We start from the raw sequence: 18060 nt of genomic DNA, 5'->3' as shown, positions 1-18060 counted from the left end.
CCGAGACCGGCTAACTGAGCCACGTTGTGTAAAAGACCCATAAAAATTCCTGACGTCATCGATGGGACTCAAATCCAGGTCTTTTCCACCCGGTGTGAGGAGGCGATTCTATGCTACCCACTAGCGCTTTTCGTTCACGTGGAACGATATCAAAAGCTTTGTTGAAATCTAAAGAAGTACACAATTTTTAAATTATTCTTTGTATCCAGTTCTTTTATGACGACCTCATAGTGGCAACTCAGATTGGCTGAGCATAATTTATCCTTAACAAATCTATGCTGTGATTGCCTAATAGCTGAACTCCTAAGAGAAAGATCTTGCATTGCTCTCGTGGGTAGCAGAGTTGGTAGAATCGTCGTCCTCCCCACACCGGGTGAAAAACACTTGAGTTCGAGTACCATCGATGACTTGAGGAATCGTTATGGGTCTTTTTCACAAAGTGGCTGAGTTAGTTAATCTGAAACGAGAGTAGCATGATTTTTTCTCCTTTTGTCCAACAAACAGGCAATTCGACAGGCAATTCGACCAGAAAACACATTCAATTTTGATGCTCCTAAAACCCTCCTACAACAAGAAACCTTTCTTTCTAGTGTTCACATAAGCAAAGTATTCTTTGCATTCTTAACCAAAGAATTCCCAAAATCTGCCTTAGCTTGTCTGGTCCCCTCAGCGATTTGATTGCAGACTTTTCTATACTTGTTGTGGGTTTCTGTTTTCCTGACAATTTATAATTATCCTGTACATTTTTCTTCTTTGCCAGTAAATTTATCAGTTCATCTGATATCCATTCTGGTGTAAAAACCTTAACTCAATCGGTCTAACTGAAAAGAGCTTTATGAACAGCAGTTGGCTTCCTCTCCTACCACTTTAAAAAAAAACAGAACAACACCGCTTTCCCAAGCCTAAATTTATTCCTGGTGTGCCACTTCTTTGAAAGCATAATGTATTCCTATGTGTGTCTGACGTTTTAGAAACTAGGAAAGTTGAACTTCGCTCCATTGCCCAAGGACCACAGTTAGCTAAGATTTCTTGAGAGCAAAGTATACTTTCTGTGTGTCAGTATAATGATAAACTGCCCTCCGGAGTTTCAACAACAATTTTTTTAGGAATAATTTATGCATCGTTGGTGGTTAATTGTAAAACGTATTCCAGTGTTAAGATGCGCCAATCTACTGCTAGTTGATTAACAAACACTTTTAATTGTCTAAAGTTAATTACTTTTCAACTTTTTAATTAAAACTTATTAAGTGGTATTAAACCACTGTATTTATTATCTTCGCTACCAGTGTATTTCAATCTTATTTCGAGATGGTGGATTGGAATAAAAACACCTCAATGAAGACAGTCGGGCACATCCCCCCCTATTTTCAAATCATTTCAAATGTGCACGTGGACACATCAAATGTGTCCATGTGCACATTTGAAATGATTTCCGGTTTACCACTTCTTAAATCAAAAACTTCATGTACCTCAGTTGCACAGTATTCTGCAATTAGATGGGCATCACCTTACTTTTTGTTAAGATGTTGGAAGCAATCTTACTTTTAATGGGACAGTGTATGGATTTTGTGTTCTACTTCATTCTCATACATGGTCTTCATCGGACCATGTACAAAAAACGTATTGGAGAGGAGGCTGGAGATGGTACATCTGGTATTTTCATAAGCTCAAGTTCCATTTTTAGACATGGACATCTCATTTAAAATATACTAACAAACTGAGATATTTTATGGTAAATATAAAGTATTTATTTACACTGCTATCAAATCAATTGGAGTGTTTCAACTCTTACCCGACAGATGTAATGGCACTGCACCATCTTCCACGTGTTGGAGTTGAAAGATAAACGTAATGAGTTTGGAGTATAATAGTCTTCTTTCTCTTGCTATGAAAGGCTTCATTAAACACCCGCAGCGTGATAAATGCGTTGAACAGAAGAATAAACCCGCATTTCTATAAAAGAGCAGATAAGAACCTTTTAAAGGCGCAACTATCTTGAAGAGCTGGAATTTTATTTCAAACCGATATGAATACAATTTTCGTCTTTGTTGTCAACCTCCCAATTTAAGTAACACGCGAGTTTACTTAACGCGATTTTTCATGGTGCCATGGAGACTTTCTATAATCGTCTATATTTTGATAATCTTTAAGTTGTATGTTGCCATGGAGATCTTCTATAATCGTCTATATTTGTAATATAATCTTTGAGTTGTGTATATACAAGCATATCTTCATTTTCAAAATTAACAAAATGTTACAAAATTTGTATTTTATTTCCTAATAAATGCATAAAAAGCATACGTTTCGTGGTAAGATTCTTCACCATTTCTTCATCGTCTTCTTCTTGCTGTTGGGTTTTAGGCGCATCAGAGACTTAGACCATATTGCACCATATATGTCATATTTCTAGATTGTTCTGTGTTCGATTTTACCTGTTTCGAAAATCATGCTGCTTACTCTAAGACCGACTAACTCAGCCACGTTGTGAGAACGGTCCATAAAAATTCCTCATGTCATTGATGGGATTCAAACTCAGTATGGACTAGTTGGTTGTTTGTCTGTTAACTGCGCGTGTTCTGTGATCGATTTTCTGTTTGCTGGACGAAAACGCTATCTCGCCTGAGACCTACTAACTCAGCCACCTTGTGGAAAAGACCAAAAAAATTTTCGAGTAATTGATTGGATTCAAATTCAGGTCCTTTCCACACGTGGGGTAAGGCCGGAATTATACCAACTGTGATACCCAGGAGAGCTAAATCACAGAATATGAAGTGTCTTTTTTGCCACCTGCTTCCACTGCATGATAAACTTCATAACTCTCCATTCCACAATCTTCAAGTCTTCCCATTCTGAACTTTAATTCCTCTTCCCCTGGTCTATAAATAACTCTTGGGTTTCTATTCCCCAAATGTCATTTTTCAGATCAAACTTTGGATCATTTGGTCCAAATCCTATTTGCGCAGTATAGCCAGGTTCGATCGTTAACCATTCTTCCAATTTTGAAGTCGTCAACAAACTTTGACAGCTTCCCTCATCAATATCATTTAAGGAGATTATGAATCAAGAAAGGTTTGAGCTGGAGTAGCAAGTGCGGTCCCAAAGGAAAAGACATATTGAGTTATTTTTCAGAGTCTGCAGGATTAGCAAGTACAGTCCTGTGAGACCGCACTTGCTACTCCAGCTGACTCTGAATAATAACCGAAGAGTAACCACTTCATGGCCACTCCCATCTACTTCAACCAACTGCTAATCCACTGATGGACCTTCCCTGTTATCCCAACCCCATCCTCTAATTTATACAGTAACCTATCAGGACTGAAGGCTATCAACTGAAGTCGTTCTGGTTATTCTTACCATCAAAGGCAGCACTTCTTCAAATTGCAGCGGTTGTAAACCAGGCACCTGCGAGGAGATCTCACTGAATGTTTAAGATTTTAAATGGATTGAGCGGTGACGGCATCCTTACTCTATCTTATAGAGTAAGGATGGTAAATTGAAAGAAGATGGTTGCAGGATAATCGTGTGAAATATTGTTTTCAGCCAGAGAGTAATTGCTTGTTGGAAAAAAAATCTTTTCTTGTGGAAGTCAGTAGGATGATGATTGGCAAAGTTGGTTGTTGCAAGTTTTTAGACGTATCAGCAACTCAGACCATATTGTGTCTGTAAATTGCGTGTGTTCTGTGGTTCATTTGCTGTTTGTTGGACGAAAAACTGCTCTCGCCCGAGACCGATTAAATTGGCCACGTTCTGAAAAAGACCAATAAACATTCCTCGCGTCATTGACTTCGAACCCAGGTCTTTTCTACCTGCTGTGAGGTGTGTACGGTGATTCTACCAACTGTGCCACTCATCTCTTGTGAGGAATCCTATCAGTTGTTTCTTAGGTTAACTTCTTTATAACCTCATCATAACCAGATTTTTCAGGCAAGATTTCCCCTTCACGAAGATCACACACCGGGTGTAAAAGACCTGAGTTCCAATCTCCTCAATGACGCCAGGAATTTTTATGGCTTTTTTTTCACAACGTGGATGAGTTAGGCGGTCTCGGGCGAGGGTAATTTTACTCGTATGATGCAATGATACGAAATTAAAGTGGAGTAGGAGAAAACACACCAGTAGGAAGGTCCCTTAAGAAATATGCAACCAAGGATTCAGGTCAGGACAAACGTCTGAGTGTTTTATTTTTCTTTAGTTTTGGAATGCGCCCCTCCCCGGTGGATAAAGGCTACGAATATCCTCTCGCTGTCGATTAAGTAGCTGCCAGGTATGTAGCAATGGCGATTATTACTGCACCCTCGCATGTTTCCATTCATAATGTGACGAGTAATCGATCCGTTCAGACGTCCTCTTAGGGCATTTCGAAATGCAGATCGGACAAGAGTAAACAAACCACGAAAGCGCTTCTACTCGCCTCGGTCTGAGGAGAACCCCACATAAGCCCTTTTATGGTAGTGTTCCCATTTTTTTTTACATACACTGTACATAATCTGAAACACACGATTACGTGTAATAGTTAAGGTGGCGTTCACTCACGGCGAATTCGACGACCACCCCCCAATGCTGGTTCTGGTGTGTAACCTCTCCCCCTAACTGGTCCCTGCACCTCAAGGTGAGCTCATTCCAATCGATTAATTGTTTTGGTGTTCGTGCTGACTGTGACATGACGGAACCATTAATTCGATGTCTGTAAAGTCCCTTAATGGTCCGGTGTGTCTAGCTGGGAGTGTCGAGGTGAGTCGCCAGCTTGTTAGCGGAGGTGACACATGCTGATTCGATTAACATCACCACGTCTGAAACAACTACGGCGGACATTTCAATCAACGTAAACAGCGGCCCGCGATCCACAGTGCTGGATCAATTATGGGAATGTTTCTGACAGGCTCAGAAACCCATAATGCCTGGCGAACTTCAATATTTGTAGGCTGCAAAATAATGTGGTGATGAGGAAACCTCGATCATCAATGATCAGTAAACATCACAAATATTTGATAAATACACTGAAAGGACAGAATTCGTGGGCTAACTAGTTCCTGGGCAAAGCGACGCTGTCAGCCATCTCACTTGTGGACGAACCCACCGCTTGGCAGGTATATAGGTACACTGCATTCGTGTAATTCGATGTCAGTATGGATAAACGTCGTGAGTTAACCGACTTTGAAAGAGGAATGATAGTGGTTGCACGGTTCACTCTATCGCGGAGGTGGTACAGAAATTGCACTGTCCCCGTTCGATGCTTTCAGCCAACCGGAGAGCGACAATAGCACAAATCACCCCAACTTCAACGAGGGAGGTACCAGAAACATCTCCACTGGGTGAAAAAACATCGATACTGGACCTTGGATCAAGGTCCAGTGTCGATGTTCTTTCAACGAGGGAGGTACCAGAAACCCCAACTTCAAAGAGGGAGGTACCAGAAACATCTCCACTGGGTTAAAGAACATCGACATCGGACCAAGAGACGGGTCTCCTGGTCCGATGAGTCGGATTTTCCGATGAGTTATTTTGAGAGGAGGGGAAGGTGGGTATCTGTTGTAAACCGCACGAAACTATGCACTCGTCATGTAAACAAGGTCGGTAATGGTCTAGGGCGTGTTCAACTGGCACACGTTGGGACCTCTGGTACGTCTAGATGCATCTCTGAACGATTCAAGTTACGTGTCCATCCTTGCAGCAATGAACTCTTCCAGCAGACAATGCGCCTCCCCACAGAGCCGTGGTGACTAGAACATGGTTCGAAGATCATTCCACAGATTTTACCACCCGGTTCACCCGACATGAACCCTGTGGAGCTCTTTTGGATGCTGTGGAAAGGTCTGTTTGAGCTGTGGATCCTCCAAACGGAATCGGTGCAGCAAGCCTGGATGGAAATACCTGTGGAAGGCTTTCATGAACTAGATGACTCAATGCCTCGCCGTGTGACTGCCTTTATCAGGTCGAAATGTGGGTCTACCCGTTACTAAATAAGTGTCCCATTATTTCTGTCCACTCAGTGTATTTCAAGTGGAAGGCAGCTCCATCTACTGCCACTAAATGGAAAACTTCAGCTTGGAATTACTCACAAATCGACCTTGGATCATTTAACAGTTCGTAGTAACAGATCCGTTGCCATAACAACCACTAATTGTTGCTTCTTACAGCCTGTTTCTCTTTTTGCTCAGGTATCTTCTTTCAACAGTAGCTTTGTTTTTTTTTCTTCTTTCTCTCTCTCTCTCTTTTCCCCCTTCTCACTTACCGCTCACTTCCATCGGCTTACCGTGTTCCGTCTGTTTGCACAAATGTTCCGTCTACGGCACTTATTTTGTCTATCCGCTCGTCGTGTAGCGGAACGATACCACTTTAGCCTCCCCACTTCCGGTACCTTAATAATTCGAACTTCCGGTTACCTCAAACTGCATCTACACTCGCCTACTAGAATTACACCTCCTTTAGTGTGGTGGCGGGTCTCTCATCGATCGGGGCCCGACAATAGTGATACACGGCGTGCCAATCGACGCTACCTACGCTTTTCGTCCGCTCCGACGATCTCGTCTGCTGCAGCGACAATTTCTTTCCTTTCAGCGTTCGGAAAGCGGCTGTGCTCTCCATCCTCTATTGCTGCATTATAGGTGCATTCTATAATAGGTCAACTCTCGGCGTACTCTGTTCGTTTGTGTGTACGCAGCGTTCCTGTTTTTTAATTAAATGGCGACTTCGGGTTTCAATATCTTAAATTGTTTCATCGTTCATTCTTTTTCTTTTTTTAAATCTCTTTATCCTTTATCAACTCTAAAACGTATTTCTTGTCTCTTGATTTCTTCTAATACTAATCCATTGAATTTTGGGAAATAAGGTTGTAAATACTTGATAAAGTTTCATTTATTTATGCAAACTTATTTGGGTTTTGTTATTTTGGTAGTTGTTAAAATATTTACTAAAAATAGAGAGATAGTGCGATTTAGAAAGATTGAAAACGGTTTCACTATCTTAGAATTCTCTGGTTAGCTAAAGAACAGAGTTGTCAGTGGAACGTGAAACTGACTTTTAATTACCGTATCTTTCCGACTATAAGACGCATCACTTGAAATGTTTTGAATTTATTTACTGAAACTTATTTAGGTTTTATTAAAATACTGAATAAAAACAGATAGATAGTTCGATTGAGAAACTATCTCATGAAACATGCAACCCACTTAATTACCATATTTTTCGGACTATAAGACGCGACACTTTCATTTATTTCATTTATTTACTCAAACTTACTTGGTTTTGTAATTTTCGTAGTGATTAAAATACTGAAAATAGAGAGATAGTTCGATTGAGAGGGATTGAAAAAGTTTTCACTATCTTAGAATTTTTTAGTTAGCTAAAGAACAGCGTTGTCAGTGGAAGGCTGGAACGTGTAACTGACGTTTAATTACCGTATTTTTTGGACTATAAGACGCCACAGTTGAAAAAGATTCTTTATTTACTGAAACTTATTTAGGTTTTATTTTTGTAGTTATTAAAATATCTACTAAAAATAGCGAGATAGTTCGATTGAGAAAGACTGAAAACGTGAAAACGTTTTCTATCTTAGAATTGTCTAGTTAGCTAAAGAACAGCCTTGTGTATTGTCAGTAGAAGGCTGGAAGATGAAACTTTTAATTACCGTATTTTTCCGACTACAAGACGTGACACTTGAAAAAGTTTCATTTATTTACTGAAACTTACTTGGGTTTTGTAATTTTCGTAGTGATTAAAATACTAAAAATAGAGAGATAGTTCGATTGAGAGAGATTGAAAAAGTTTTCACTATCTTAAAATTCTTTAGTTAGCTAAAGGACAGCGTTGTCAATGGAAGGCTGGAACGTGCAACCGACTTTTAATTACCGTAATTTTCGGACTATAAGACGCATCACTTGAAAAAACTTTTATTTACTTACCGAAACTTATTTAGGTTTTGTTATTTTCGCAGTTATTAAAATACTTACTAAAATTAGAGAGAGAGAGAGACAGTGCGTGTGAGAAAGACTGAAAACGTTTTCACTATCTTAGATATGTCTAGTTAGCTAACGAACAGCCTTATGCGTTGTGAGTAGAAGGCTGCAAGATGAAACTGACTTTTAATTACCGTATTTTTCGGACTATAAGCCGTGACACTTGAAAAAGTTTCATTTATTTACTGAAACATATTTAGGTTTTGCTATTTTCGTAGTTATTAAAAATAGAAATAGTTTCATTGAGAAAGAAATAAGGAGCGTCATCTAGCAAATTTTTAGGAGCATCATCTACCAACTTTGCCACCCACGAGGGCATATACTAAGGAATACAAAACTTTCACAAAAGCCACTCATACTGGACACTCACCGGAAAATACTGATGCATTGGTGTCAGGAACTCAAAGAATGAACGCAAATGGACTGGAGGAAAATCATGAGATCCGATGAGTCCAGATATGCGCTTCTAAGCAAGCATGGAAGAATGAACATATGGAGGAAACCACATGAAGTACTGGAACCAGTGTTCTGTATCGAAACTACTGGCCCCTGGAGAAGTTGTAATAGCGTGAAGCATGCTTTCATGGCATCCTCTTACTCCCCTGATCCCAATGGGAGACGCTGTAAACGCTAGAGCATATCGTGTGGAACTGGTACACCTGATAATTGTTCCAAGTACCGTTTATTCCCCAGAAAAAACTGAAAAGCATGTTCCGGGAATATAAAGAGGAAACCCCTAAGCAAAATCCTCTGCCCAAGATATTCCAGGAATTGAGGACGGTTTTTCAATGGTTCAATGTAACTCATGTCAATCTTTCATTCATCTTGTACCAGGATGAATCATCCAGTCTGATTCATCCTGGTTGGTATTTCAAGTAGGGTGCCCAATTCAGAAGACCGAATCATGAGACCAAAATATGTCCCGTTGAAGAGACCAAATAACTCGGCCACGTTATGAAAAACCCCATAAAGCCCACATGATACTCAATCCTTGAGTGGATTGAGTAATCTGAATGTTAATGGTATTCTTCCACTTTCTGAGACTACACACGAGGGGGGGTATAAATTCAATTGAGGTAAGATGGTTGCAGGATAGATGTGTCGAAGTTTGCTTTCAGCAAGTGGGTCGTTGATCGTTGGAACAAGCTTCCAACTGTTGTTGTTATGGAAGTGGATGGGTCGAATAAATTCAAGGGAGAACTAGATAAATTCTTGGAAGGTACAGATGGGTGAACTTTTTTTGGATGATGCTGTATAAGCTTGCTTTCTTGTATTATTTGCCATTTCAATTAAAATGTTTCTAATTTTTTTGGCCAGTCAGTGTATTTGGCCATGAGTTGCTCAACTCGATCTTGCACTTGGCAAAGATGCCTGAACTTAACAAATAACCAAAGGATGCTGCACTGACGAGTTGCCGAAGAGTGTTAAAATGAAGAGCAGAAAGAGAAAGAAAATCTCTTGATGTGCTACAATCCAGAAAAAGTTCGAAAGAATAAGCTGGATTGAAACATTTATTTAATTTGATCATTCTCTGAAGAATAATGGTCAGTGACAGCCATCCTTGAGGTAGAAACTTTGCAATTTTCAAATACCTTGCGCTAATTTGTCAAAGGAAATCGCTTACTCCAGTAAAACTGATGTACACGTAAAGTCCACTTACTACCTGAGGGTTTCATTAGTCCCAGACTTCAAGAGATGATGTAGGAAGGCGGTGTGTGCCCCAGTGTGTGTGTGTGTGTGCGCGCGCGCGCGTGGAGGTGGTTTATGTGTGTTATTAGAGATAGGCATATTACAAGCTAATGGCTGAACTAACCTTAATGAAACCTAAGGCAAACAACGCTCGCCATGCAATATTATGACCGGGCCGTATGTGGCAGGACTTCGATTGGTTGCCTTTTTAATGAGATAATATACAGATCCTTAATGGCTATATAACAAATAAGCCACGGGTACCTGCCAGAGAGTTAAATGAGTTGCTGAAGTCCAGAATAGCCATTCTGTGTCATTTGCAAACATAGCGAGTTGAACGAGTTTTACCTTATCATTTTGCGTTTTGTATGCTTACCTCGCCATTTTTTCGGGCTCATTTAATTTTTTAAAAGTGCGTTTAACGTTTTATTTTACATTAGTTAAAAAAAAAAAAAAAAGTGAATCTGGTTGCCAAGCAACAATTATCCCATGATTAGAGCTCATTTTACTCTTCTGTGGATTTCTCCTTCTCAAAATACTCTCCCTTGAACTTTACACACTTTCGCATTAAATGTTTCTTGCAAGCCATTTCTCGAAAGACTGCGAAATGCTTCCATTGTGGCTCTGTGAGCATCGTTGTGAGGGACGCGAAACGCTTGCCTTTCAGAGCTTCCTTCAGACGTGGAAACAGGAAGAAATCACACGGGCTAAGTCCGGTAAATAAGGGGGATGTGGCAGAAATCGGCACCTATGGCTGTGATCACTAGCTGCCCAATATTAGCCGTATGGGGCCTGGCATTGTCTTTATGGAGAAACCTCTTCACACTGGAATATGGCCATCCTACCAAGACACTCATTACCATACGCTTCATTCACCTATAGAACTGTTCCCGATACATTTAAGCCCCGTCTGACACAATCTGCTTCTTCTTCAAGTTCTCTGCCCATATGCAGGTTCAGGGCTTCATTGACGCCATTTTTCTCTCTCTTGTACTTTCCTTTTAATTCCTACATAATTTTCTCTTTCCATAGAATGTATCATTCTAATTCTCCTTCTCCCAACAGCTCTCTTCCCCTCAATCACATTCCTCGACATGCGTTCTCTTCACAAAACATCTCCTTTAACGTTCTTTTGTTTTCTTCTTAGTTCTTTTACTAACGTTCTCTCTTCTCCTACTTTCCTCCAAACTTCTTCATTACTCGTTCTTTCCACCCATTTCACACTTTCCATTCTCTTCCACCCCACATCTCGAAAGCTTCTAGTCGTCTGATCTCCTCTCTTTCCAGGGCCCATGTCTCTGAGCCATAAAATACAATAGTCCATATTAGTGTTTTCACCATTTTCTTTCTTAATTCCTTCTTGAAACTTCTCCTCAATAGTTCTTTTCTATTACTAAATGCCTCTTTGCCCATTGCAATATGATCTGGTCAAAAACGAATCACATATCGCTGTTCGATCTGTATGTCCGACATGACGCTTGCTTCAAAACGATTGTCACTAACACGCGTTCAGACTAACGACCTCAACGTCTGATAGAAATTTATTACAACAATCATTTACTCTCTGACTAAAGGGAAATATCCATCCATCCATCCATCATCAATTTAAATTGATGTCCACTTTGTATGGTCTAATACAGAGTAAAGAAGCCATCATCATATTGTTTACTTAACCATTGTCAAGTCTTAAAAACTTCGATTAGTTCACCATCTAGTTTTCAGTCATTGCAAATTAGAGAAACCCAAGACTTTCTTGGTAAGAGTACCTTTTTGGGATTTCTGACTTTTTTGGACCTTTTCCAACAGATCCACATTCTAGAATGAAACTTCCAAAATAGTATATGTAATTCTGGATTTCCCTTACGGGTAGCACAGCGGTTATAATCACCGTCCTTCCACCTAGGTGGAAAAGGCCTCAACGAGTGGCCTTTTCCAACTGAAAAATATAAGACAATCCATGCTGTGATTGCCTTACAGTTCCACTCCTAACAGAATGATCTCTTAATTACTTCTTTAACTATTGAATCCATTAGTGCATTGCACAATTTACAGATCTCTGGTTAACCACTTCCTTCTGTGTTCCACCAACAGCGAGGATATTTGACATCTGCACTTTGTAAGGGTCTCCTCCCAATCAATGGAAGCCATCAGTATTTTAAAGATTTTCAGAACCTCTTTTAATATGTCTACAATCGTTTCTTCACTCCAAGATTCTTTTTTTTTTTTCACTTTTAGATGGAACAATTTTTCTTCCATCTTCCTTTCATTTATCTTAAAATCATTTCACTCCCATTGACCAATTTTTTTACCATCTGCATCGAACGGATTGCAAGTTGTAATCCGATTTGTAATCCATAGAAAGAAGAAAAGGAGATAATAATAATAATAATAATAATAATAGTAATAATTTACACTTTGACTGCAAGGGCGCCGCCATCTTGAAAACTGTTTGTTTCCGAATAATGCCAATAGGTGGTGTCATGTGGGTGCTCTGTATTATTTATTTAATTAATAGTTAAACTGCAATTAAAGATAATTTGATTAAGATTGCAACTTCGTATGAAATGCATTCTTCTTTCTTTCTTTCTTTTGTGTAGAAAGCGTATCGGAGGTGGATATGCGCCATGTTCATCCCTTACCACTTCGGGGGTCACTTGGTGAGGCCGTGTCGCACATTTTGTCACATGGTCGAACAGAAATGCCCGTATTTCCACCCCACGGTGAGAGAGCAGTACGCTGGCGAGAGGGTGTTTAAGTGTATAGGTGAGCAACAAATACTTTCCTACCGAATTACTTTGCAGAAAAAGCTTCAAACTTGCTTATTAAAATTAGCATTGTAAACCTTTTGTAAACCTCTCTCACTTTCTCTCTCTCTCTCTCTCTCTCTCTCTCTCTCTCTCTCTCTCTCTGCGTTTAGTTTCTTTCCTTATCTTTTTAACTACCTCACTCTTTTTTTCTCATTCAATATGCCACATTCTTTCGATTTTTCTTCACTCTTCTCTTTTTGTCTATCTTGTTTTCTTTCTTTCCACTATCTCTCTTTGTGCTCCCTTTTCTCCTTCGGTGTTTCTTTTCTTTCCCTCTCTTTCTCTCTCTCTCTCTCTCTCTCTCTCTCTCTCTCTCTCTCTAGCTAGCATTCTACCGCGTTCGGCTTCTTTTTCTAATCTTTCTATCCCGTATTTCCTTCACTCTTTCCTTATTTTCTACTTCGTTATCTTTGCTTTTTTTCTTTCCTTCCACTATCTCCGTTCTTCCTTCTCTGTTTTTTCCCCTATTCTCTCTTTCTGTACTTTCTTCCTCTTTATCTGTGTACTGCGTTCTGTTTCTTTTCCTCTTTTCTTTCTGCCTTGGTCAATCTTTCTTTCTCCCTATCCTTACCTTTCTCTTTACTTTGACCTTTCTCTTTCTGTACTACATTTTTCCTTTTCTCTCTCTCTCTCTCTGCCGCGTCTATCTCATTCTGTTTCTATCTTTTCTCCCTATTTATCTCTATCTCGTTCCCTTTTTCTGCCTCGTTTTATCCTCCTTTGCTATCTCTCTCTTCCCTCCTTCCTTCCCTCCTTCCTTCCTTCCTTCTCTTCCTTTGTCCATGTACATTTTTATTTTCTTTCTTCCTCTTTATCCATATGCCGTGTTCTGTTTCTTTCTCTCATTTCTTTCTGATTCGGTCAACCATTCTTTCTTTCTCCCTATCCTTACCTTTCTCTTTATCTTTCCCTTTCTTCTCTTTCTATGCTACATTCTTTCCACCTTTTCTTTCTGTCTCAGTCAATCTTTCTTTCTCTGTATCCTTACCTTTCTCTTTACCCCGCCCTTTCTTTTCTCTCTCTCTTTCTCTCCCATCAATCTCATTCTCTTTCTTTCTTTCTTTCTTTCTTTTCTCTATATTTATCTCTATCTCGTCCCATTTTCTGTATCGTTTTGTCTCTCTCTCTATCCATATGTGTGTTCTGTTGCTTTCTCTCTTTTCTTTCTGGCTCGGTCAACCTTTCTTTCTACTTCGTCCTTTGTTTCTCTTTCTATGCTGCATTCTTTCCGTCTATTTTTTTCTCATTCCCCGTCTACTCATTCTCTTTCTTTTCTCTCTATTTATCTCTATCTCGTCCCCTTTTCTGTCTCATTTTTTTCTCTCTCTTCCTGTTTATTTGTGTGTGTGTGTGTGTCTCTCTCTCCTTCCGTCTCTTTGTCCATGAATAGTTTTGCTTTTTTTCTTCTTTTCTTTCTGTCTCAGCCAACCTTTCTTTCTCTCTATCCTTACCTTTCTCTTTACCCCGTCCTTTCTTTTCTCTCTCTCACTCTCTCTCTTTCTCTCCCGTCATTCTCATTCTCTTTCTTTTCTCTATATTTATCTCTATCTCGTCCCATTTTCTGTCTCTTTTTTTCTCTTTCTTGCTGCTTCTCTCTCTTTTTCTCTATCCATATGCCGTGTTCTGTTTCTTTCCCTCTTTTCTTTCTGCCTCGGTCAATGTTTCTTTCTCTCTTTCGCCCTTTATTTCTCTTTCTATGCCGTATTCTTTCCACCTTTTTTTCTCTCTCTCCCCTTTCTATCTCATTCTCTTTCTTTCTTTTCTCTATCTCCTTTTCTCTCTCTTGCTGTCTATCTCGCTCTCTCTCTCTCCCCTTCCTTCTCATTTTTTCTCCATGCACACTTCTATTTTCCTCCTCTCTCTTCTCTCCCTCCTTTACTCCTTCTTCTCTTTTTCTTTTTCTTTTTATTCTTTGACAATGATTTGAGTACTGTTCAGATGGACACTTCATAAGATGGCTCTTTACAGGATTCAGAATGCTATGATGCCTTACTCAATACCAATAAAACTTACTTCACTTGCCATTGTTTTTAGAGTCATTGAATCTTCCTGCAGAAGAGACGCTAATGCCTCTCAAAATACCAAACTCAATTCTGCTCCAGTTAATAAATACAATAATTAAACTTTGTTCTGGGGTTGCACATTCTATTAAATGTTTCATTTTACTTTAAAATCGAATTCTTCCCACGAGATCAGAATGTCAGAAGAAGAAATAATTCCTCCATAACCCACATACACACTCAAAGGTCAGATAAATTAGTTCTGCAGAAAGATTTTTCAATGTGTAATTGTCAATATCTACACTCTCTGGTCAAGTTGTTAGGACCATGGATGTCCCGGTGAGTAGTGGCCATTACATAAATTGTCAAACTACTAGAATGTAAGATAGAATGGAGATTATTTCAGGGGCCAAAGGTAATTAAATATTTGCAATTGAGAACATCCTCAATTTTCCGCCACTGTTTCTCATACATAAATCCAGACGAGATATCCAGTCAGCAAGAACATGGTGAAAAATAAATCCAGCGGTGTAAGACATTACTCGCTGGCCATTCCACAAGCCTCGACGTCCTATCCAATTACCAGGAAACTGTTGGTGCAGGAACTCTCTTACATAGATGCTCTTATGTGCAGGAGCACCATCTTGCTAGAACCATGTCAGAAAATCTCTATCCTCGTTCAAGGTACTGGGGAATGCTTCCTAGTTGAACATATATAAAGCCCGTCTGCAGTGACATTTCTCTGAAAAAAAGAAGGGCCACCATAGAATTACACAAGTAGCACCTTGTTCCATCGAAGGAGTAAACCAGTAAAGGTTGTTTTGAGACCAGTACCGAGTATTCTGTCGATTAGCCTCAATATTCCATCTGTTGGTCTGGATAATCTTCTCTTAACTTCTGCAAGGTCTAAAGTTTATATAGATGCCATTTGTGAGCCTTAAAGATAAATGTTGCTTTTACACCCTTGTCTCAGAGGACAATCTTCCAAGAGATTTTTTGGGACTTGTGCATAAATGAGTCAGGATGGTAGCGGCTGTGTCATCGTTGGTGGCCCTTCTCAAAGGTCAACTGCGTGGTATATCCTTTATGGATCATGTTTTCCTAAACTTTGCAACAAGTTTGCTAACACAGCTGTGTTACTGGCTTACGGTTTGGATGCAATCCCTTAAATTCTGCAGCGACCTCTCTCTGAATCCATTTCCTACAAGAAGAATTATCTGGACTCGTTCTTCTTTACTCAAAGACATCTTGGGGCCACGAGGAGGCGCGCCAGGGAGTACAATCCAGAAGGAGACACGTAGGGAGGTTTAAGAAAATTCTGTCACGAGGAGGCGCACCAGGGACTACCATCCAAGAGATGACAAGTAGGGGGGTTCAGAAAATTCTGAAACCCTCAACAAGAATAGGAGCAAGACTTAGGAGTACAACAACCCACAAATTTATTTACAGTTACGGCTAATATTTAACCTCAACAATAATTATTTACAAAATTAACAATATACCCCAGAATTAGAGAATATAAAATCCAAGACAATCATTTACACCAATTTTACAATGTCCCAATAATCGGGAATTATTCAGCCAACCAGATCAGAAAAGAACTCAGTCAAAGCTACAAGGTACTGGACAAAATCAGGCAACCTTCAACCTGAAAGCAATATTCTATTTATAGTTAATGATTACATTTTACACCTTTGGGATCATTAGAATTAATAAAGTATTGTTAAGCAACTACCAAAACTTATGGCATTCTTGTTGCAAACAATATTAACAACATTAAGAACCAGCAGTTTTCTGGTTGCAAGACATCAAAATTAATTTCGAAATCATCTTACCATGACATGTAACAATCCTGTTACCACAGTAAATACAAAATCCAATGGCATCCATAATCAAGCCCTGAGAGAAACCTCCACAAGACATTTTATAATGATACTTCAACTTGCAATCTTGCACAGCAAACATCCTAAATCTGTCCCTTAGTGGAAAAGCCAAGCTGTTCCACTAAGGGACAAACCATAAACCAAATAATTCAAAAATCTCAATCACAGGACAACTTAACAAACTGATTGAGGAAACTGGAAATCCAAGGAAAGGGTTAACGCGTAAAAGAGTGTTCACCTTAGCAAGATTATTAAAGTTTTTCCCATGATCGGCAACAGAGCTCTATAAGAGAAAGAGCCGTTCTGGGGGGGAGGGGTTATTATGGCTTTTAAGGAGGAGCTTCAAAAACATCTGCTTCCAGGGCAAAGGGAAAACTCCATCCACCAAGCAAGTAAATTTGAAATAACTTGAGGACAAATCCGCCAAACTCGCTTAAGAACAGATATTTCCAGCAAATCCAGACCAGGACACTTTCCAGCCTTCATGGAAAGAATCGCAGTTCCAATTTCATCAATGAAAATGAATCCTCCTAACTAGAACCTTGGTATGTTAGGAGCTCCAGCCACATAATCGTCTTCACCGAACCCTTCGGAAATGGGAGATCCTCGTGAATAATACCATCTAACACGGCATTGATAGATTCGCACCAATCCAAGGTTTCTGAATTACCAAGACAGACAGAAGAAAAGGTATCCACAGGATGAATCTTCTCAGTATACAATTTGTATGGTAAACCACAAATGTCATCTTTCAAAGTCGATTGCACGAATCTAACCCAAGCAATTCTCTTTGAAAATATCTTCCTGCAGCCTTCAAGTTATTTCTCAAAACAGTTAAATTATGTGTCACCAAGGGACATAATTTAGTAATCTCTTTTTCTTCTAAGCGTTGCTTAGCAAATATTATGTAATTCTTTTGAACTTCAAGTTCCTCGTGGGAAGCAGGAAGAGACCATATTTGTTGTTCAATAATTTATGGAGAAATCACTTCACGGACTTTAGAGTCAAAAGCATTCCAATCATCACATCCTTGGTTTTAAAACGTGGGAAGTCAAAAAAGCACCTAAAAGAAAGGAATTTAGCATGAAATTTTCAAATATGATCACTTTGCGATCTCTAGAACACCATGAAGTATGTATCCTCCAATCGAAAATATCCTGTCCAAATGTTGAGTTGGACAAGGTAATATCCACAAATGATTGACCCAATGAAGAAACAAAAATGGGCAAATGATCCAAACTGTTCCACAAGATAAGGTTCTTAGATTGAATCAATTCTTCAAGAAGTTCCCCTTTTGAATCAGAGGATGGACTGTTCCGAAGTGGTGAGTGGGCAGTAGCATCCATCATGATAACGATAGGACAACCAACAAGTTTAATCAGCACCAGCTCGATATAATTGAGGAACGGTTCAAGGGACTGGTGAGGCTGGCTACATTAAGAATAAAGTGAAACAGCATAACATTTGCCAAGAGAACCTTCAAGAGAAGCAGAAACCGCATGTTTATTACACAAACTAGCAATTTTTATAATCTAATTTGAGGATCCACAACAACCAAGACAGCCCACACGCAAGACAGCCCACACGCTCAATGCGGGAAGATCACAAACCGTGCATCATATAAAAAGAGCCCTACTGAAACCACCCTGTTGTGTGTCCACAGTACAGGCTGATGGAAGTATAATGGTATTGGACATTTTTTGTTTTTTTACTGAAGATCAGGTAC

General features: G+C 39.5%; 1 protein-coding gene across 1 annotated transcript in view; it reads left to right on the top strand.

Moving 5' to 3' along the window:
* Mid1 (calcium-permeable channel component Mid1) overlaps positions 1 to 18060 on the top strand; it is a 140030-nt gene that overhangs the window by 117684 nt on the left and 4286 nt on the right. Inside the window, exon 2 of the mRNA XM_090386310.1 lies at positions 12242 to 12407. Within this exon, the coding sequence (XP_090242436.1) occupies positions 12242 to 12407 (166 nt within the window). The remainder of the gene's footprint in view (positions 1 to 12241; positions 12408 to 18060) is intronic.

Source organism: Mastigoproctus giganteus, chromosome 1 (genome assembly GCF_048544385.1).
Source record: "Mastigoproctus giganteus isolate SK-2022 chromosome 1, ASM4854438v1, whole genome shotgun sequence".
NCBI classification, from domain to species: Eukaryota; Metazoa; Arthropoda; class Arachnida; order Uropygi; family Thelyphonidae; genus Mastigoproctus; species Mastigoproctus giganteus.
The sequence above is the reverse complement of the archived record's forward strand: the minus strand, read 5'-3'. Positions and strand labels throughout refer to the sequence as shown.